Source organism: Heterocephalus glaber, unplaced genomic scaffold (assembly GCF_053883595.1).
Source record: "Heterocephalus glaber isolate CG9 unplaced genomic scaffold, H.glaber_assembly_v1.0 deba00000738, whole genome shotgun sequence".
Taxonomy (NCBI): Eukaryota; Metazoa; Chordata; class Mammalia; order Rodentia; family Bathyergidae; genus Heterocephalus; species Heterocephalus glaber.
In genome coordinates this window covers 10,859,754-10,881,901 of record NW_028258161.1, presented here as the reverse complement: position 1 = coordinate 10,881,901, position 22,148 = coordinate 10,859,754, and the positions used below count along the sequence as shown (strand labels likewise).

Here is a 22,148-nt window from a genome sequence, read left to right as displayed (position 1 = left end):
AAATGTTTCCAAATGATAGAAAATTAAATTAATTGGAAAGTTTTTACTTTCAAGAAAGTAATTCATATTCATTGTAAGATAGATTAGAAAAAACTGATGTGCAAAATCAGAAACAAAAATAATGCTTACTCTACTATTCAGGAATAATCACTTGTTTAGTTTAGTGTGTATCATTCAGGTCTTTCTCTAATGAGTACCCAACTACATGTATATATTTTTAAAAATGTGCTCACATTATAAGCACAGCTTAAAAACCTGCTTTACAATTTAACAATGTATTCTGAAAAGCCTTCTGTGTCATTTTTACACAATGTGTTTTCACTGTATGGTTGAACACAATTGAATTAACCAAAGTTTTCCTAATATTCTTACCATTATAAACAACAGTTGTGGGTGTGAGCCAGCTTTCCATCAGTGTAACAAATAATTGAGATAATCAAATTGTAAAGAGAAGACACTCTTTTGGCTCATAGTTTTGGAGGTCCCAATCCATGATCAACTCACCCATTGCTCTGGGGCTATGGCAAACAGCCCAGCAAGGCAGGACCAGCTGGCTGGGTGAAACACTCACCTCATGGTGGAGAAGCGAAGGAGAGAGAAAGGAAGAGCTGTTGTCCCATAACCCCCTTCAAGGTCCCATTCCTTGGGATACAAAGATCTCCCAGCCCCCACCTCATCATGTTTCTATGGTTCCCAACAGTGCCAGGCTGGGGATCAAGTCTCTAACACAGGGACATTCCGGGAATACTCAAGAGCCAAACCATAACAGTGGAGAACACCATTTTAGATAAATTCCTGGACATATTCCAAAGCCATAGAAAATTATAGAGCTTTTGGTAGGCAGTGCTAAGTTGACCTTTCAAAATGACTGAGCCCTCTTAGGCAGACCTGGTATGCCAAGGTTATCTGTTTTATCAGTTCTGTATTTTAGACGAGATCACAAATACATAATACTGTGACTGTATACAGTAGTATCAGATTAAATGTGGTTCCCTCTCTATTCCATTCTCATTTAGAGGAGGAGTTTGCTCTCAAGTGTATGTAAGCCATTGGGTTTTTTGTTTTGTTTTGTTTTGTTTTGTGTTGTTGGCATTTAGCGTATTTGAGACAGTGAGGTTTTTAATTAGTGGGTTTTCTTAGTGTTTTCTCTGAATCACAGGAATGGATATAGCCTATTGCATTCTCAGATCTTCACATAATGAAAATAAAAATCTTGTATTATTTGGGCTGGGAAGTTTTATCTTATTAACCTAAAGCTGTTACATAAAACAAAAAAAAAGAGGATCTACTCACTGCTCTTTGTTGTCTATTTCTCAGTAACTGAGATGCTAATTTTCCTAAATGCAAATAAATTTTCCAAATATTTTGAGTAATAAACTTTCAGTTCCCTGTGAACATCTTAGAGATGTCTAATAGTAATAATAAAATCTATCAAGTTAATAGGCTATACAATGGCAAGCCTTAAGGAGACTAACCTTCCAAATTTCAGAAAAGTTTTAAAAAGAAACAAGGGATGTTTAATGCCAGTTATCCTGATAGTGGCACAGCAAAAGGACCATGGCAAGGATTCCTCAAAGGAAACTTTGCAAACTAAAGAGATTGGGAGATCAAAGAAGTCTATTTAAAATTCCACCTTAAACCCCTTTATAACCGAAACACCCATCCATTCCCGAGAGAGCATGCTACTCCCTGTGTCCTGGGGAAGAATAAAGCCTGGAAAAGAAACTGGTCACTGAAAACTTATAAAGAAGTAAGGTTGTCAGCCTCAAATGGCCAAAATTAATATAACAAAAACCCTCAAGCAAAGACACGTGAGCTTTCTCAAGGCAGACAGTGGTGTGGTCATTCATACCTGTGTTCGCTGAAAGCTGTGGATGCTCTTGTTGGTTTTGACTGTTTTTTAGTAAAATCAACTTTCCACGATGTCATTTCACAAAAATAAGCCAAACATTGACCTTTAAATTCTACTTCTTATTTTTCATTTTAATGGTACGGCACTTCTAGTGTTTAAGAATTTCTTAAAAATTCTTACTTAGAAATATACTGGACAATCTTTGTGTTAATTTTCTCTGTCTCTAACTCATTTTTTTTAAAAATAGCATTGTTGCTTTTTCCTGTGTGCATTTATTAACATTTAAAAGCAGAAACCCCAGGTTTCCTTCTCTCTAGCACATCGTATAAAGCAATCCTTCCCCTGCACCATTCATGTGGTTTTGCCATTGTTCTGCTTGTTGCTTTTTACTTCCAAGACCCTCTAATTAAAAAATATTTTAAAATCTGAAGACACAGGTAGGTTCATCTTTTAATAATAATAATGAGCTTCTTCGTTTTGTGTAGTTGTTATAATCCATGATTTGTAGAAATATTTTTTCATGCTGTGAAACAAAGCTAAAAAATGGTGACTTTATCGATGGAAATATTTACTATTCAAAGCTAACAGATTTATTCTATTCTTCATATTTAATTCATAGCATTAATGTCATTTCCTTGTTCATAGCATCCTCTTTTAAAACTTCCTTTGAAAAGTAATAAAGGTGGATAGCTGTTTTAAGAAACCTTAAAATTCTCAGAAGTGCTTTATCTTTTTATTGGAGCATCTGTCACTGGTGTAATTTTCATTCTGAACAGGCTTTAAATGTTATAGAAATTATTTACATTTAATTCAATTAAGTTTATGATCTTCTCCAAATTATGACATATACATTATCTAACATTTTCAACAAAACAGCCTTGCTTGCTTTTTAAAGAATTGACTGAGGTTTTCAGTTTATTGAGCTGATGCACATAAAGCTATTTTTCTGACTATCACATACTTGGAACAGTCAGTTCCCAAACATTTCAGCACACCGAGATTATATATGATTCTTTTAAATGGATTCTAATGTTGCTTAACCTGATAAAATGCTATTAATCCTTTGCAGCCACTTTTTAAAAAGCACTTTGTGTGCTGAAAACAAGTTCAGAAATTCAAAACAATTTTATGTGAAATAGTATTATTCGAACATCAGCATAAATTAATTTTTTTCAATAAAAATTGCTGGTGAAAAGCTCCAAAGGAAATGAAACATGTAATTGCTTGTGCTCTATAAATCCAAGAGTAAAAACTGAACCTTACTGCTTATGTTCTCATGATCTGCATTGACTGGTAGGTTGACAGTTACATATATCTTTTCAGATGTTCATGGTATTTTGGAGAAGCAGAGGATGACCTCAGGATGATCTCTCTCAGTCCAGCTGCTTAACTCTGAATTCTGTGTAACGACTGTTTGTGTAATCAGCATATCTCCTCCGAACTCTCTCGCGGCTTGCAAGTGATCAAACAGACAAAGGCATAATGACAGCGCCATTGGATAGGTTTAACAGAAAAGGGATTCTAAAGCCATCCATGCGCAGCTAGGAAACTGCACCCTGGGAAAGCCATATTCTTTATTAAAATCACAAATACAAAAGCATCATTTATATACATACACCGTATACATATATTCTCAAGTTATTAGAAAATTATCACAAATTTATTGGCTTTACATTGCATTATGTGGCATATCATAGAACAAAAATACTCATGTGGTTTCCAGATGAAAGCTTTATTTGCATTTTTAATCCATGTATTTTCACTTAGACTATTTAAAGTATTTGCTCATAAATGCTTCCCAGTTTAGGCTTCCTGGCCATGGGAATGAATGTCCTGTGTCATGTAAAATTTGGTAGCTTGGCATTTCTGTTCAAATTTCAATTGTATCTTGCCTTTTCTGCAGCAAGCGCCAGCCTGCGGATGTTGGATATACAGCCAGCCGCCGCTTCCTGGAGCTCCTGATCCGGGGACCCCACCATGTCTAGAAGAAGCTGTGACACATAGAGGAAGAGATGGGGGGAAACAGAAAAAAGAATAAAACCATTAATCTAAAGGTACACATTTAGGCTATGAAAATGATTTTAAATGGTAAGCACTTTTAAAAGCCACCAAAAAATATAAGAAATGCCAGAAGGCAAATACAAACATAACTGGTGCTTAATCAGAGGGAGGAGTCATTCCTTCAATTGTTAATTTATTTTTGGGAGTAGAGCTAGACTCATTTCTCCCCTTCCCCTTTCTCTGGACAACTCGCTGCTATACATTCTCCTTCTGAACTATCTTTGTGTCCTTTCTGACTTCTCCACCTCCCAGGACAAATCAACAGCATACCATCCCTAGACTGCTATGCATCCTCTTAGACTTAATCTCTGAACTCTATCCATATCACTACCTAATTATCTCAGTCCCCAAATAAGGCTTTCATTGACTCCCAGTGGAACTAACTACAGCTAGCTATTCTTAGCCTGCCCTGCATGCTTTGGCCTCAGTTTACTTTTCCAGCCATTTATCTTTCTCCCTGCTTCGTTACTGAAAGGTTACATTTCCCACTTTATTGATGCCATCCCTCTACCTGATGTGCCCACCCATCCCTTCTCTTTATCAATCTGATCATTTCTCAGGGTGACCCAGACAACTTTGCCACAAAGCCACCACCGATTTCCATCAAACAAATGTCCTTTCTCCTTCATTAGAACTCTCATAAAAGTCTACTCAAATGTCTGTTGCTACACTGTTTTTTCTGGTTTTTTTAGATACTGGGCTAAAGCTTTCTGTCCTTTAGATTGTAAATGCTTCAAGAATTTTATAATATGGTCTATGGCTAGTACACAGTAGATGCCAAGTAAATGTCAAATGAATGAATTACAAATTTTAAAACTTAGTAACTATGATTCTTCTTAACAGTTCTGGTAAAAGATGTTTCAAAAGTTAATCTGAAGCATGTATTTTTGATAAAGGTGCACTTGAGTACAAATATGGATAATGCCAGAAAATAAGGGTTACTTGATAAAGACCAAAATATCATAAGGAGAAATACGGTGGTGTCTTAAATTTCCCACACTTAGGAGTTTGGCTTTTATTCTCTGAGTAATAAAAAAATGCACTGAAGCATTTTAATCAGGAGAGTGACATGGCCATATCTATATTTTAGAAAATCAACTTTTACAGTAACATATAAAATATGGACTCTAGAGAGAGGAGACAGAAAGGCAGTGCATCACGTCACTCAAGAGGCGATGGGGATTGAATAAAGGAAAGGCACAGTGAGGAAGGAATGAATTCGAGGGCCAGTTAAAGGATTAATGCCCAAGAAACACTGGTTAACCAAATAAAAGAAAATAAAAACGGCAATCTCACATCATACATAAGCATCGATTCCCAACAGACCAGTGACTTAAGAAAGAGAAAAATGTGAAACAATTAAAAAGTTGTACATGAGAATATCTCGATCAAACTGGCCTAGTGAAGGGTATCTGGCCTCTCCATGATGTTCACCACACCAGCCTTCCACCCCCAAGATGGCAGCCTGGTCCTCACTTTCAACAGTCCACCTCCAGACTCTGACACGCCGTCTCCTCTGATTCCAGGCCATCAGCAATGCTTGCTGCCATCGGGCCCACGCCCACTGGCCCATACGCTTTCTCTGTGAGTCTTCTGTCTCCAGTTCAGATGCCACAGACCCTCTTAGCATTTCTGAATCCTCCTTACGGCACCTGTCCAGGAAAACCACCCTGGTGCAGAAAGCCAACTCTTCCTTCCCCGGCATCTTCACCAGTAGCCTCCTGCCTGTGACAACGTGTAGACAGCAGGGCAATCAAGTCCACTGCAGAGTTAACCGCAACTGGATTCTTATCACTGCTCAGCAATCTAAGTGTCTTTTTCTAATGAGGCAACTTTATCACACTCTGCAATGTCCCTTTCAAATTCTCTTTGTTCTTGCAGCCCCTGTTCTCAGCAGATGAGCTGTGAGGGCTTCCTAACTTGACAGAAGCCCCTGGACAGGAACTACGTACCCGATGCTCTGCTCTACACCAGCTCAGCACCTCTTTACCTCCTCCCTTCCACCCAGCTGTCGCAGAAACCACTCTCTTTTACCCGGGACCCGACACCCCCCCTTGTATGCTCCGGCTGGTTTCCTTTTCCTGGGGACACCTCACTACCAAATACTCCTTCTCCCTCTCCTTACTTCATCTTAACCTCTCCCTTTCTAATGATGCTCTCCCATCATCATTTAAGCACTCATTTTCCACATTAAAAGCAAAGCAGAAAGACACACGTCTCTCCCCATTTCTTCCCGTCATAGTCAAATTTCTTCACAGCGTCATCGTCTGAACTCAGTATCTCCTAACTTCCATTCATCTCCCTCCAGCCTGGCTTGCAGGTCAGTTCGCCACTGAATCGGTCCTCTGGGAGGTCAGCAGCTGCGTTCTGTTGTTCAAAGCAAGGGACCCCTTTAAATTCTTCTTATTTGCTTCTTAACAGCATTTGGTGTAACACAGGACATTCTCCTTTTTGAAATAGTCTCTGCCATTGGAGTGTTGTTTGTTTGGTTTTCGGTGCTAGGTGAAAGCCGGGTCTCCACACATGCTAGGCTGTGCTGTACCTCTCAGGTACATCCCCAGTCCTGCCTGCCGCTGGTTTCATCACCACACTCCTCTGGTTTTCTTGCTATCCACTTATCCTCCTCTCAGTCTTCATCAATGACTGTCCCAATAGTCTGAATCATTTTAATCACACATATTGATATTCTTCTTATGATAGCCAAGTTATCACAATGAATCCCACTTACCTATAGGCTTTTCTAAGCTTTGGATTAGAGAGGGCTTGACGCTACACCAAAAGCTTGATTTCTCCAAGCACATGGGATGTGGAAGTAATCTTGTCTCCAACTGTCCTATATTTGTTGTTCACTTAACAGGAGGAAAATAGACTGCCAGCCAGACTGACTTCTACTCTCACCCTGATCTTCCTTGTGATAATTTCATGATTGCTTTTTAAATCTAGGAAGAGATGAAATAAAATCCTACCTGCAAATCCCATCTATCTTAAAGGGAAGTTGATACTTGCTTTATGGTGTTCGGCACCTTCCTAGAAAAGTCTGTGTCAAATCATAGTTAAGAATGTGGGTTCTGACATCATAGCATCTTGGGTTTGTATCTCAACTCTGCCCACTGAGCAAGTTATTAAACATGTTAACCCTACCTCTCACATGTTTAATGGGATTGCCTCCCTCTGAGGGTCACTGAGAGAATGAATGGGATGACATACACCTTTAATGCACGTCTGAACATCTGCATTCACATCCCTTTCCTGTCTACACCCTTTGCTGTCCCTTCCTGTTGTGTCTAATTGGTCCCCAAACCTTATGCTGAACCAAGCATATGGTATGTGAGAGTCTAAGTGTGGAGAAGCCCAGGCTGGGAAGGGCAGAGGAGACCTTGTGAAAAGAACAGCAGAAGGGGCAGGAAAGGAGAAAGCAGGAGAGTGGGATGAGCTTCCACCTATTTTGAACAGAGACTTTGAGGTGCTTGGAGTAGGAAAGCTATTTGGGGAGCAACTCTGGGATAAAAAGGAGAAACTCAGTATTAAAAAAAAAATCTAAAGAAGTTTCGCAGTCATGATTATGTGCTCTCTTTTCAAGACAGAATGAATCTAGCCTTAAAATTACTTTCAGTTGCTATTTGGTTGCCAGGTTTTTGTTTCTGTGACTGCATTTCCATGTCTAGACGGGACCATGACGTAGCTTGGCTTCACATAGGTTACGCATTTGAATACAGAGCCCAGTGCCCAATCCAAAGCAAGGTTCCATACATGGCATTCATTCTCATGGTAATTATTTTGCCAGGGCCGAAGTCCGGTTCTGGCATTTATTTTCTGGAGGCCAGCCCTAGTTACATGGAGAGGAATGAGGAAAGAGGAATGTTGGCCCTGAGGACAGTCTCGCTCCTGTCAGCACTTGCTCCAGGGCCCTTCCTTAGGTTCCAACAACCCAGGCTCCTCTGGGTACCAGCTGTTACTAACCTGCCATGCTCCTTTGGAGAGGAAGCCTTGAGCTGATGCCTGTCAAAGCCTAACATGTGTTTTTGCCCATACTGCCTCAGAGCAGGCTGCTGTTCTGTGGTCCCCCTTGGGCTTTCCAGGACTCAGCTGTCTCTATTCCCAAGCCTTTGGTGCCAGTTACATAATGTCCTACTGCATACACCAAGCACCTGCAGCATGTTGGCTACAGGACGAGCCCGGAAGAAAGCATCTCTGTGAGGCCACACACTGTGTGTTAGGGGGAAATATCTGATGAAGGCGGGTACCCTTTTCATGACTCTAAGTGAAGTCTCCTTTACCTGACGAACTCCTCATCCCGAATGCTCTTTAGGGAATTTATTTTGCCTAAATTTCTTGGATTAATCATAAGGCTTCATTCTCTATGTCACATGGTGGTTAGTGAATTTTTAGCCTAACTACTAAATCAATGGAGCCCACAGTCCACTATTTCAAAGGCTTAAAGTATGGGCAAATGTAAACATATTTAAAAAGAAATAAATAAAAAGAAGAAACCTGCCCCTTAGCGTGGTGCACGCGGAAGGCAGTGAGAGTTGCTCCCTTGAATTTACCTTGTGTGTCTCCCTGGCACAAAGCCCACCGGTTACCTCATGTTTGCATAACGTACAATGATTTTATTAGCTACCAAGCTTACTATGCACCAAACTCAGTGATTTATTCTTTACTGGTGGGTGCAGCCTGCTCAGCCCCTTTTACTTAGCCAGGAATATTCTCAATCAAGGGTACAGAGTTGGAAGTTTAGTTTTCTCTGTGCTTGGGGCAGGAACAGCTTGACATTGGAGATGTATTCCCAGGACCCGGATTGGGTTTTGCTGCTGCATCTGAACTCATTGCTGTTCCTGAATTTTATTTTATTGTCAATAAATGTTACTTCTTGCTTTGCTCTACACCAAGAGGCTGTGCATCTCATGTTGCTTTACAAATTGAATAAGAATATGCTACTCTCCCAGACCACCATGTGAATGGTATGTGCTGTATATGTGTCTTGGTTTGGACTCGGGCTCTGGAATATGTTTTTATTTTTCTAAGAGCTTCATAAGCTAAATAGGACACTCTGAGGAATGCTTTAAAACATAAACATCCACATAACAGAAACTTTGCACCAATGCCCAAGTTTGGGCAGCTAACGGACAAAGAACAGCATATATTTACAAGTCACTAACACATGGAGCCAGGTGAAGTAGGTTTGTAATATTTTGTGATAATTATACCTAAAGGGGGGTGCTTTACTCAAGAAAATGAGATGGAAATTGGCTATAAGTGAATATGGAATTGGTATACATATTTACTTGCTATGTTTTTTTATCTATTGACTTTTTTCCTACCATAAAGACATTTTTAATATTATGAGGGGGAAAAACACCTCAGGTTTAACTTTGTGAAGTGTTTGTTCCTTTCACAAACTTTCCTCTTTTTAATCCTCCTCCTACCCCAAACACACCCAAGGACTTTAAATTTTGGGGGAGTTTCATGTATACACCGAAGGCAAACTGGCCCCCTTGGTTTAAAACTTCATTGTACAGAACACTTTAAAACATCGTTCAAACAAACAACTTTTTACAGTACTGGAGAGAACGAGGACACAGGGAGGGTGCAGGGAGCGGTTTGTGGATTGGGCCCACGCGAATACTTCCTCCGCTGTGAAAGGCTTTGATCTCCAGGCTGTGCCCTCAGTTGGCAGCTGTGACCAACGGCTCACATCTCCTGCAAGGTGAGATGCAGACAGCATGGGAACCAGTGTCTGCCTCCAATTTTTGCTTTTCCATTTAACAGTTCATGATTTTATATAACATTTCAGTTGTATGAGAAATATGTACCAGCTTGAGTGATAACAGATTTTCTTGTGGTTTGACGCCACGTTGTTTGGGTGAACACAGATGGAGAAACATGAGTTTTAATTCGAACCGGACGCTCTCTGAAGTACCTGTGTGCGTGCCCAGCATGGCGTGTTTTCCAGGAAGCTCTCAGGTGCCCAGGGCTGGTTTGAACCAAGAACTGTTTTGTCATTTCCCTATTCACAAGGCACTGCCACGTGGTCGTCCCAGGAAGGTGCAAATCAGTAGGCAGGGAGGCTCTGGACAGTGTCTGCCTGCAGGATGGCTTCCCAACTATGAGGGCTGGCCGGGTTCTGTGCTGTCCCTACGGAGACAGAACAGTGGTTCCTTTCCCAGCCAGACTCTGAACCTTCAGATTCACGCTGTGTGACATCGAGTCAGAACTAGCGGCCTCAAAACACACTTCGTATTTGCTGCCAGGGGCAGAACCTCTGATTCCGAAGGGAGTCTCCGGGCCTTGCCTGTTAGTGCTGTCTGTGCTCCTCCGGGTGACAGAAGAGTGCGCCATGTGCTGAATGTGCCCACGAAACTCATGTTGGAATTTAACTGCCAGAGTGAGGATGGAAATTTAATTTGTGTATCTGGAGGTGGGACCTCTGGGAGGTCATTAAAGGTAAATAAGGGCCACAGAGTGGACTCCTAACCCCACAGGACTGTGGCTTTCTAGACGAGAGAGGGGGACCTGAGTGAGGACATTCTGTCTCACCCTGTGCTGGCTCATCTCCCTCGGGACTCTGCAGAGAGACAGCTCCACAGCAAGGAGGACCTCACCAGATAAGGCTGCCTGATCTTGAGCTTTCCACTTTCCAAAACTGTGAACCAAATAAACCTTTATCCTTTATAAATTAGTCTATGGCATTCACTTACTAGCATGAACTAAGACACCAGGTTTATGCGAGCTGAGATTCATGTCTGCAAAAGCTGAAAATGGGTTCTACTGATGTGGCTAGTTTCCTGTCTGGGTTGACTTTTCCTCATATTTCAGTGAATCTGTCCTATGGGTTTTCCACCATGTTGCTTTTTTCCATGAGTCTTTCAGCGAGAACATTTGTACCTGAACACACAGACAGGAGAGTAGGGCTCGCTCTGTAGTGCTGGGGTGGAAATGGGATCCGTACTAGAAAGAGTCCTACTGGCTTTCTTCTAAAAATGCTACAGATGGACAGTGATTTGATTGCTGGCTGGGTCAGAAGACCGTGGGACACTGCTCAAACTCTACGTCAGAGGAAGAGGACGGGGCAAATCTCTGGGTGATCCAGGAGGAAGATCATCCTTCAGGTTGTTCCTCAAATCTAATTTTTATCAAATACATAAAGAACAGTTGTTTATACAGAAATTTCCTGTGTAAAATGATAAAGAGATGACAGGATAAGGGCGAATAAAAAGATCTACGTGGAGAGGATTAAAATTGCACCAGGTATTGAACTCAGGTCCTTGCACTTGCACAGCAGGCAGCGAAACCACTGAGCTAAATCTCCAGCCCTGAATTTACATTATTAACACAGCCAATGAGCATGCACGCCTCCTGTGCTATTAAAGTAACTCAATAAAACATCTCTGTCTTCCTCTTGCAAGAGAGTTTACTCTAAAAGCACATTAGTCAGACAAAAAGTGTTTTTTAATTCAAGTATTTTACCTTTTTATTGGGTTGCAAAATACTGGAGCTAGAAAATTAAATCTAGGCAAAGAAATGTATGAGACTACGGAGAAGTGAAATCAACTCGTAATATTTTTAATCATTAGTGTTAATCTCTTTCCTTAGCTGTCCTTTTAAGCCCCAATGAGAGAAAGATCATCCAAACTGCAACTTCAGTCAAAGGAAGACAACAGAACTAGCAAAAGATGCCATTTATGATAAGGGACAAAGGACAGGGAAGTCACTACTAAGAGTCATGTCTATTATTCTCTAGAATGTCTTGATCAGGAAAGCAAAGTTATATTTGTGAAGGTCTCAGAACAAGGCTTGGCCCATAGTAATTGCTCTCCAGTTGTGAGCTGTTACTGCTCTAGTGAAAAACACCTTCAGGAGGTGTATGCTCACCCTGACAGGGTCACCGCACTCAGAGCCTCAGGTGGGCTGTAACGTGGACTAGGTACTGACCCTAGGGAAATGTGCTGCAAGGCATGGCTGCTCTGTACTTTCTGCTCCATGTGCTGGCCTCACCAACATTCAATCTGAAGCCTCCACCGATGACACTGGCATAATCACGCTTCCTGAAAAATGTGCCAGGGAGGTCAACATGGGACTTACAGGTTAACTCTTATCTTTTACTAACACCTTTCTTGGGTATAGAATTCCAGGTTGCAAGTAATTTTTCTTTAGAGTTTTGACAAAGTAACACTCTACTGTCTTCTTGTTTCCAGTTTTACAGTTGAGAAATCCAAAGTAATTCCATTCTTGATGTTTGCTTGTGACACCGTCTCCCCTGCTATTGAAGATGACAGTCTTCTTTTTCTCTGTACTTCGTGTCTAAATTTCATAATGCTATAACCCGTCATAGATCTGTTTCTATTCCTCGTAGGCATTGATGGGCCATTTCAGTCTGGCAAGTGACTCAATTCTCTACTAGGGAACTGTCAAATTATTTCACTTCATTTCCTCCTCTTCCATTTTCTAGTAACCTCTCCTTCAAACTGATTTTTGCCTTGACACTCTCATTTTCTTACCTTTCCTTTCCTACTTATCTCTTTTACATTTTTGCTGTGTTTTGGGGAGATTTAAATATACTTTATTTTCCAGCTCTTACACTGAATTTGTGTTTCCTGCCCGTTCTCTTTTTAAAAACAGAATTCCACCCTAGTTTCATGGATATAGCACCTTCTCTTCTACAATAAGAGTATCCGTGATAACATTTCTCTTTTCTCTGATACACTCTATTTCTTCTAAGGATTTGTCCATTTCTAATTGTTTTGGTCTTTGTCTTCCACATTCAAGACATCCTTCCGATGTCAGTTGTTTTGCTGGTGATGAGAACAAGCATACGCAGGGCTTGTTGATGCTGTGTGTTTTCCTGCAGGGTGATCTGGGTCATTCAGGGCTGCTCAGAATTCTGTTCTCCACACAGATCCCAGGTCTCAGGCAGGCGAAGTGAACCCTCACTCGCTAACTGACACATGAATGCTGGCTGGAGCTGGGTTTTCCTAGACGAAGGGACACAATGATCTCCTGGCTGATGGAGATCTCCCAGAGTCCTTCAATCGAAGGACTTCAGTCGAAGCAATGGCACTCACGAAGCCTGATGTCCTTGGAAGGGCAGCAACTCGGCCTTGTAGAACTAAGGAAAGGGACCTCTGGCTTCGACTCAGTTTTCCTCAGTGCAGCCTCCACCCTCACCTCTCTCAACCAGCTCCAGGGAACTGACTGCTGCTAATTCCTAGGTGTGCAGAGGCTTCCCCATGGTAAACTTGGTTTCTCATATTCTACTGCTGACTCCCATTCCTCAGGCCTGCCAGGCAGTTGACACTCTTTCACTGAATGTCAATTTTAAAAGTTGTGTTGCTTTTGTGCTTCTACTGTCCGTCAATGCCTCCTCTCCTGTTGGTCTGTCTTTTTGTAAATGAAAATTTTTTTTCAAAGTCCCTTGGATATAATGTTAGTAGATTTCAGAAGGAAATAAAGTTGGATTCAGGAGGAGTGTACCTGATTAGGTCAAGTTTTTGATGTGTAAAAGGATCTGGAGATGAATTTGAAGGCACAGCTTGTAGAAAACACACTTTAGAATGTGGAGGAGAATCTTTCCTCCTCCTTAGGGAGAAAAGACAGAGAAGAAAGAAGACATTAAGTGGTCTCCTAGGAGAATAAAAGCCCCGATCAGAAGCGGCCACAAGACTTTCTCTAAGAATTGACTCACCTACTCTCAACCTGGTTGCTGCTGACCCTGCCGCAGTGGCTGTTCCCTTCATCACTTCTTGCTGGTTGCTCCTCTGGCTCTGTACCCAGTGACCCTCTAAGGACATTTTTGCTGGATTTCGTTTGTTGTTTTTATGGTGGAAGGAGTAAGTAATGAGGGTAAGTAAAAAGTACCGAGTTCCAAATCTAAGCCAGGTCCACATAGACACGCACAGTGGGCTTACAGGAGCAGGACAACCCGCAACCTAATCCAGGCCCAGAAGCTGAGATGTCTGGGGCAACACCGAGAATTCCTCCCAAGTCAGACTTTGTCTGGGCCTGGGAAGCTTGTTTCCTGTACGACCGGAAGAGCAGACTTAGTTAACACTTTGAGCGACAGAAAATAAGTTTTTCTGAAATGTGAGTAAAATTGTGACTCAAAATGACATCTCATCCCCAAAATGAAACAAAAAATAAATCATTTTGACCCAAACAATAACCTTTCCTCTAGCTTCAGACCTTGACCTCCTTGGTTCTGCTGACTTTGATCACTCGTTAATCAACCACTGTTGTGGCTCTTCCTGGACTTGCATCTCAGCACGATGGTCCGATCTCTGCCTCTAGCGGTCTCCTTCAGAAACTCCATGGCTCGGAGGAGCCACGATGGCATAAAGAACCCAGGAAGAGCTTATCTGCCTTCAGTCTCCTTTTGGGGCCTGCACTCCGTGGCCTACTGCTTTTCCATCACCACTCTTTTCTCTACCATTCTTCTACAATACCAAGGTTATAAATTGAAATCCTGGATCTCAACAAGGCTTCCAGATCATTCTCAGGAATCGGAGCATTGACCTCTAACCTCAGTTGGCTCTCAGTTCTGACGGGAAAACCATGGAAGTTTCTCTCATCGACTTTCACTTTCCACAGCAGCTATTTAAAACTCTACTCTCAAATTACCTGCCCTACCAGTTGGGTTCCCTCGCTCTCAGCATGCAACTCCGCCTCCTACTTGGTGGGGAAAACAGAATTCACAAGAAGAGAAATGCCTCAACTCTGTCGTCACGTTCACAGATCTCCACTGGGAGTGCACCTGTCCCTTCCTCCTTCCCGTCCATCACCTGGAGCAGGTGTCTCTCCCCTCTTCCACACTCACTTTCACACTCTGTCATCTCCTGCCTCTCTCCCTGTCTCCTCTGAAAGCTCAGCGCACCATTATCCCCAGTCTTTTCAGTGTCTTTTCTGTCTTCCCTCCCTCTCTCCCTTCCCACTCTTGCCAATTAGCCCTTAAATACACTCAGGACTGCAGACTCGGTACACAAACAAGACAATCAAACAGAAGGGAAAACTCCCTAAACCTGCTCTATCTCCCCCTCTAGCTACCATCTTTGCTCTTCCCTCCACTGCCAGACTTTTCACGAGTGACCTCCACTTGTTGCCTGCGTTTCCTCACTTCTTTTTCAAGGTCATCAATCTTTGTTTGGCTGCTGCATACCCAGCGATGTACACTTCTGAGCCTCATCTTTACTCTTCAATAACACTTGACCCCTTGGTCATATCTTTGTTCTTAAAAAACATTTTCTCTTGACGTCCTCAAATTAACCCCTTCTTGATTTGTTTAGCATTTTCCCCTTTCCTCCTCTCATTGTTTCTTTCGTGAAGTAGTCTTTCTTAGGCCATCATGGCATGACTCAGGACATCATGTATGTCCTTCCACCCTCTCACTTTCCCTTACACATCCTCCGAGGGGAACACCACCTCCTCTCATTATTTCGCGAACTTTGACTCTCCAATCTGTCCGTTTAAGGCTTCATGCACCTCTCATGTGTATACATACATCATATCCCTACTTTACGCCTTCTCAGATGTTCAAAGTCCTTATGTCCCAAATGAATCCTCATTTCCCTCCACCAGCAGACTCCTTCTATCATCATTAAACCCTACTGTCCAAGCCAGACATTTAGCATCATCTCTCTGCCCTTTCCTCATTCCTCACTCTCAAAAAGTCATAAACTCTTCTGGTTTTACCTCTCAACTGTCTCTCGAACCCATTTCCCTCTATCTTTCACATGACCTTGGTTGAAGCCATCGTGATCTCTCTCTGGACTACTGCCGGATTCATCATTCAGCCCCGTGCCTGCTCATTCCCAAGCCAGACAGACCTCTAACAGCTAAGTGGTAACAACGGATGCTCCTTCTTACCCTATTTCAACAGCTCCCCAGTGCCAAGTGCTAACTGCCCAAAGGGACCCCAGGGGTCTTCCTCAGAAGGCTCCAGCTGTTCATCTTTAGCTTTTGTATTTCTTCTGCGAACATTATGTTATTTGTATTATTTTAAAAGTTATTACAAGTGGATTTGGGAAAGGAGCAGAGCAAGAGAGAGGCATAGGACCCACCAGCACCTCCTACACCCAGGAACATCACTCTGAACAAAAAGTGTGGCATGAAAATGCCTTCACACGAGACAAGGACACCAGGCGAGAGGCCCCAGAACCCGAATGCAGCACAGACACAAGAAAAGAGGCCTTAGGAGGGTGGGAAGGACAGCTCTGCTTCACCTGTGTCACACACACACACACACACACACACACAGCACAGATCAGAGAGGGAGGCCCTCGCTCGAGAGGGGAGAAAGGTGAGCCCTGGACTGTGCCTCGGACCCAACACCAGGCCTGCCCGGTGTACCCCACTGCTAATTATGTCCCCTCTGCCCCAGATCCTAGGCTGGTACCCACGGGCGTCTCCGAGCCTGCCCTGTCCCTGCAGCCTTGCACACTCAGTCTCCAGGCCCAGCCCAGCAGCAGGCCAGCCCTAGTGGCCCTGGGCTTAGAGCTCACTCCACAGCCAGGTCCTGTGGCTTTGGGCTCACTGCAACTCCAGGCCAGCCAGCCAGATCAGCTGCTGCACACACAGGCTCCAGGGCCCTCTCCAGCACAGGCCTTCGGGTGGGCTGCCCCAGACATCAGCCCAATCTGCCTGGGACCCTGGCAGCCACTTCACTCTAGAACAGTGTAAGTGGTCTGCCCAGAATCCTTGGATGACTGACTGGTGAGGATGTTCCTAGAGACAGGTGGTCTGCCAAGACTGGAATCAGTCCCCACTTCTTCCAATGCATGGACACCAATGTAAGGCAAGAAGGAACACGAAAAACTTACAGTAACAGAGGTATACGAAATCCCTGAAAAAGAATTCGAAATGATTGTTCTGTCTGGTCTCGGCGGCAGACTCCTGTCAGCCCAGCACTCTGGAAGGCTGAAGCAGGAGGATTCCAAGTTCAAGCTCAGCTTGGACAACTGAGTAACTTGGTGAAACCCTGTCTCAAAATTTACAAAGGGGGTTGGGGCTTGAGAATGTAGCTCAGTGTGAAGGTCTTGGGTTCCATCCCCAGTATCACTAAAAAAAAAAAAATTGTTTTAAAGAACTGTTAACTTCAAGAAAGTATAGATAAATAATATGATAAAATCAGGAATCAAATCAATGACATAAATAAAATTAGAAATTTGACTGAATATGTGGAAGTTATAAGAAATAACTCATGTCAGAATTTCTAGCTTTTGAAGGAGAACAATGAGATCTCCAGAACAGTAGATAGAATGCAAGGAGAAGCAATACTCAAAGACCAAAAGGAAGGAAGATGCTCAGGTTGAATGTAGCTACAAAGAATGTAGGTGTGGGAGAGGAAGTTGATGTATTTTATTACTATAACTTCTTTAAAAATACTGAAAGCAAGCTCATGAGAGTAATGCCCCTATTTGATCCAGGCATAGGTGCATATTTGATAATGTGACACAGACATTTCAAAAATAATAAGATATATATATATATTAGAAAATAATTAGTTTAATGATATAAAGACTTTTTCCATGGAAGGATTTTGTTTTTATTTATTATACTGTTCTAGGAAACATTAAGAATTTATAAAATCTGATGTGAAACTGTAAAAGTAACTTTTATCAGGCTAAGAAAATTTTAAAAGAATTTTAATATAAGAAGTGGCTAAGCTAAGAATTATCTAAATATGCACATATTAAAGTGAATAATTTCTACATTATACCTTTATGTTAGAATCCATCTACATCCTTAACATTATGTTCACTTTATCTCCCAAAGTTGGCACATTATTAAAGGAATCCAAAATAAAAGACATACCAATATTTAAAATACATTACTGCATACAGAATCCATTTCTCATGGAAGTAAAAATAGAAAAGATATTACCCAGAAGAGGTGAAGCCAAGGAATTGAAAAAAAAAAACTTTAGTTAAACCACTAGCCTAATGTTATTTTTATTTCATTTTATCTTTCAAAAGCAGATCAATATGGAAAAATAAAGGACTATGCTGGACAGAAGACCACAATTTTTCTTCTTCAGTGTCAAAGAAATAGCTTTTCTTGCTCCTACCGGATTGGAACTACACTCATATGGATGAAAATAAATGACTAATTTCTTGGGAAACAGGCCTAAGTGAAAGATTCTTTTGGTCCAATAATTGCTTTTCTTAACCACCAGCTGCTTTCAGCTTATTCCCAAGGCCTTCCCTGTCCTTTCTTTCAGTGTTCCCTGTTGGTATCAAGTGTACCTTGATCTTAGTGGATCTCATCATTTGCTATCCATTTCCTTCTCCCATAAGATTTTCTGGAAGGAAGATGTCAAGTGTAATTATATTTTTTCTCTTTAAAACTTATTCCTAGTAGAATTTGTCTAAGGCCTTTAAAGATAGAATCAAAATACCACAGTAACATTTCATAAAGCAATATTTCTACCAACTTGGAAAAAAAACCCTGATAATGCTGTGAAAGTTTTCAGTAAGTCGTGAAATTTTGTTTAGTCTTTTTTGTTAAAATTATACAAAATAATGTGGCTCAATATCATCTATGTAAGAAACTGAAATATCACTGAAAGAAACAATGGATTTTAGAATCCAGTGGCCTTTCTTCTGCTTCTGGCATTTCCCACCTCATCTGGTGTGAGTTCTGCCAAATCAGCTTATCAGAACTTCACAGTGGGTCCTAAGCACAAATTCTAAGTTAATGATTTTCTAAAAAAATATTTTTAAGCAGCAGAATCTTTTTTCTTTGTCTTCTTCCCCAAACAAAATGTTAACTCTGCTGTGAAATTCATACATGCGGTATGATAAAAATATGGTGAATATTTAAGTTTTTAAAAAACAATTTATTACGTAAAAGACACACTAATGCCCATCAGAATACTCCCCTCACTTTGAACACACATATCCCATCACTCTTGCCTCTTTCTGAAGCAGCTCTGGAAGTCTTCTTTCTTGAGTGTCATTATAATGCTACTGCCGAGTGCCATCCAATGGAAACAGGCTCTTTAAAACAGTCACCTTATTCACCGGATCTGGAACTGTGCAACTTCTGACTTTTCCTTAAAACCAAAGTGACCATGACAGGTAAACGTTTTGAATCAATTCGGGACATCGAGGCAGCCAAGATAATGCAACTAAAGACACGCATGAAAGAGGACTCCAGAACTGCTTCAGAAAGTGGCAACAGTGATGGGATGAGTGTGTTTCAAGTGAGGGGGAGGATTTCGAGGGAGATTCATGGCAATGTATTGTTTACTATAATAATTTAAAATTTTTTTCAACATTCACTGTTTTTGAATCACTCCTATGTACAGACATACCTGTGTAGGAGAAAAGATAACCCCTGAACAGAAAGTAGAGCACAGAGTTCCGGAACTCTGCCTGTTCTCTGCCTGTTCCCCAAAGACCCTCAAGGTTCTTTTGCCAGTTCCATGGCACACAGAGAAATGCTCGTCTTCAGGAGAGGTCTAATCTTTGGTTTCCTCTCCTCTTGTTTCCCTGGATCTTGTTTCTCACTACACAATAGCTCCTCTGATGCTCACTCCTCAGAGGTGCTATCAACCTGCCCACGTCACTTCCTCCACACAGATGTGCTCAGTCAGCAGATGTAATGCAGCAACTGCCCCAGGCCACCTACTGTACCCCCTGAGCCGTTATCCTAAACTGTTCCCTCAGTTCTGGCGGTCTCAGCTAGCCTTTGGGAGAGCACAGTTCAAACACATTCTTACTCAGTTTCCTGTGCCCGACAGCCTTGCTTCATCTTCCCAAATTTTATGTGTGCTTACAATTTGTAGAAAACATCATTTTAAGGCCAATCTTTAATTTATGTAATTTCAAATATGGTTCTGAAGGCCTCTTGCCCCCCATACCTTAACAGGAGAGAGGGAGAACACTGCTTGTCCATTATGCTGACTTATCTCTATACCTTCTGAGAGAACTGGAGTAGATTATAACCCTGAGCCTATTCCCAGACAAACCCAGAGCTTCTGGTGGAAGATTGAATAGTCATCCTTCTGCTCCTAATCTTGCTTTAAGATCAGTTTGGATCTGAAGAAATAAGTTGCTTATTTGTGCCAATACTTATTTTGCATTAATGTAGCACTCTTTGGTGCCCATCTCATACTTCTGATAAGATTGCTCTCTTACATCACTGTCTTTCCGCTACTGCCTGTATTTGGATAGGATGAGCGGGTAGGGAGCTAACGATGCTGCCGATCACCGAGATGTGTTGGTAAAGACACCGTGAGGAAGACACGGTTCGGCCCTCCAGAAGCGTAAGGCTGAGGGACTGGGCATGGGGAAGCTGGTGGCCCAGGGGACAGAACTCAAGAGACAAAGATGAGCAGCTGTGCTTTCCGATGGTGACATTCCCTGAGTCCCCAGGCGCTGGGAGGAGAGATGGAGGACAGAGCCCCAGCAGGCGGAAGCCTAAACTCAGGCAGGATTTCCTTGGTTCGGCTGCATCTGCCTCATACTTAACACAGACCATTTTGTGATTCTTGCATTCATTTCTTATGCTCTGCTGGTTTCCCCTACTGCTGGAGAGTGTGTTAGGCCATTGAGACCACAGTAACAAAATGCAATAAATGGAATGACTCAGCAATAACAGAAATGTGTCTCACAGTTCTGTAGGCTAGGAGGCCTGAGGTCAAGACATGGGCAAAGCCTGTGTCCTCCTAGACAGCGTCTGCCTACTGAGGCTTCACGTGGCAGAGAGGCCAAAGATCTCTGCAGGGTCTTTTCATAAGAGCACTAATCCCATGCTTATTATTGGCAATTGCTATTTTTTATGAGTGCATATTTGCTACTCATGGGGAGTTGGCACATGCACGTAACACATCGCTATCATTTTTTCATCCCGTTCCTCTGTCTTCCCACCCTCCCTTCATCTTGTGTTCCCCTTACCCTTCCCAAAACATCTATCTCCCTATTTCTTATCATCTATTTTTTATTTGGCCTTTTGTCTATAATTTGAGTTTCTCCTAGTAGAGAAACCATGAGATACTCAAGCTTGTGTGTTTGATTCATTTCACTTAACAGTGTGGTCTCAAGGTGCATCCAGCTTTCTACAAGTGACTCAAGTTTATCCTTCCCCATGGCAGAGTAGCACTCTACTGTGTATAAATATCCAGGGCTCTATCCTCACGCTCTAATCATTTCCCAAGGTCCCCGCTTCCAAACACCACTGCCTTAGGAGTTCTGATTTCAATCTGTGAATTTGGGGAGGACAAAAACACTCAGACCATAGCAGGGAGTTTTGAAGTTCTTGCAATAGATGTTTTAGAGAGAGGCTAGAGAAGCTTCTTGCCACCAGTGAGCCAGGACACTTTCAAACCAGAAAGAAGTCTGTGTACCTTTTGCTTTGATCCCTTCTTCCTGTGGCAGGTAAGGCTACTTCAGCCTGAGATGTTGGTGCGTCCTGGTCTATCCGAATGTGTCCGAGTTTCATAATACTAATTAAATACTATGTGCTTCACAGGTAACACTTAGAAAATATTCACCCTATATTTATGCATTTTATATATCACTATGAGAAAATATTAAACTTAGAACATTTTTGTACTATCACTCATTCTTTCCTAGAAATGAACTTCCCCTGCCATTCCACCATTACTACATAGCTCTCAAGAAGGAAGAGGACAATAATAATATGATAACAACTACAACCTCAACCCAGAATTAAATATCATTACTAAAGCTCAAATGTCTCAAGTGAGGAAACTGCAGCACAGAAAATTCTGAGAAATTTGCTCAAAGCTTGGGGATGTTGGGATTTGAAATCGCTGTCCAGGTCTCGCACTCTAGGCATGGTACCCACCTTGGTCTGAGTGTGCAGGCAGAGGCACTTCTCTGTCCCGGTCCCTGGACGCTGGATACTGGACTTCCCTGAGATGTGGCTGGTCCAGCCTATCCCTTGCACCATCATGTCCACACTCCATGCAGAACTCCATAGTTTTGGCCAACTGCCTCCATCTGCGCTGGTTCCACACTTTCTTTCTGAAAATCCTTCCTTGCATTTTGTAGGTTTCTCTTTCAGATACCTTTTATTCTTCAATTAGAATATTCCTAGTGCTGACCCCTGAAGAATACTGCAGAGAATATGTCCACCATGCTGCTGTGGACTTCACCTCTTTACTTTCTCTCTTACCCTTTATCTCACAGCCAGGTTCTCTGATCATATGCAAGCTCAACTTCTTTCCCTCTCATGCTGTTATAGCTCATAAACAGCCACAGACAGGCAGATACACACA

General features: G+C 42.1%; 1 protein-coding gene across 7 annotated transcripts in view; it reads right to left on the bottom strand.

Moving 5' to 3' along the window:
- Positions 1 to 2,563: 2,563 nt before the first annotated feature.
- The window catches only part of Odad2 (outer dynein arm docking complex subunit 2), a 174,592-nt gene continuing 155,007 nt past the window's right edge, over positions 2,564 to 22,148 (bottom strand). For all 7 annotated transcript variants that reach the window (XM_087206972.1, XM_087206970.1, XM_087206971.1 and 4 more), the window contains one exon: positions 2,564 to 3,843. In XM_087206972.1, coding sequence (XP_087063098.1) covers positions 3,730 to 3,843 — 114 coding nt within the window. In that variant the 3' untranslated portion in view covers positions 2,564 to 3,729. The remainder of the gene's footprint in view (positions 3,844 to 22,148) is intronic.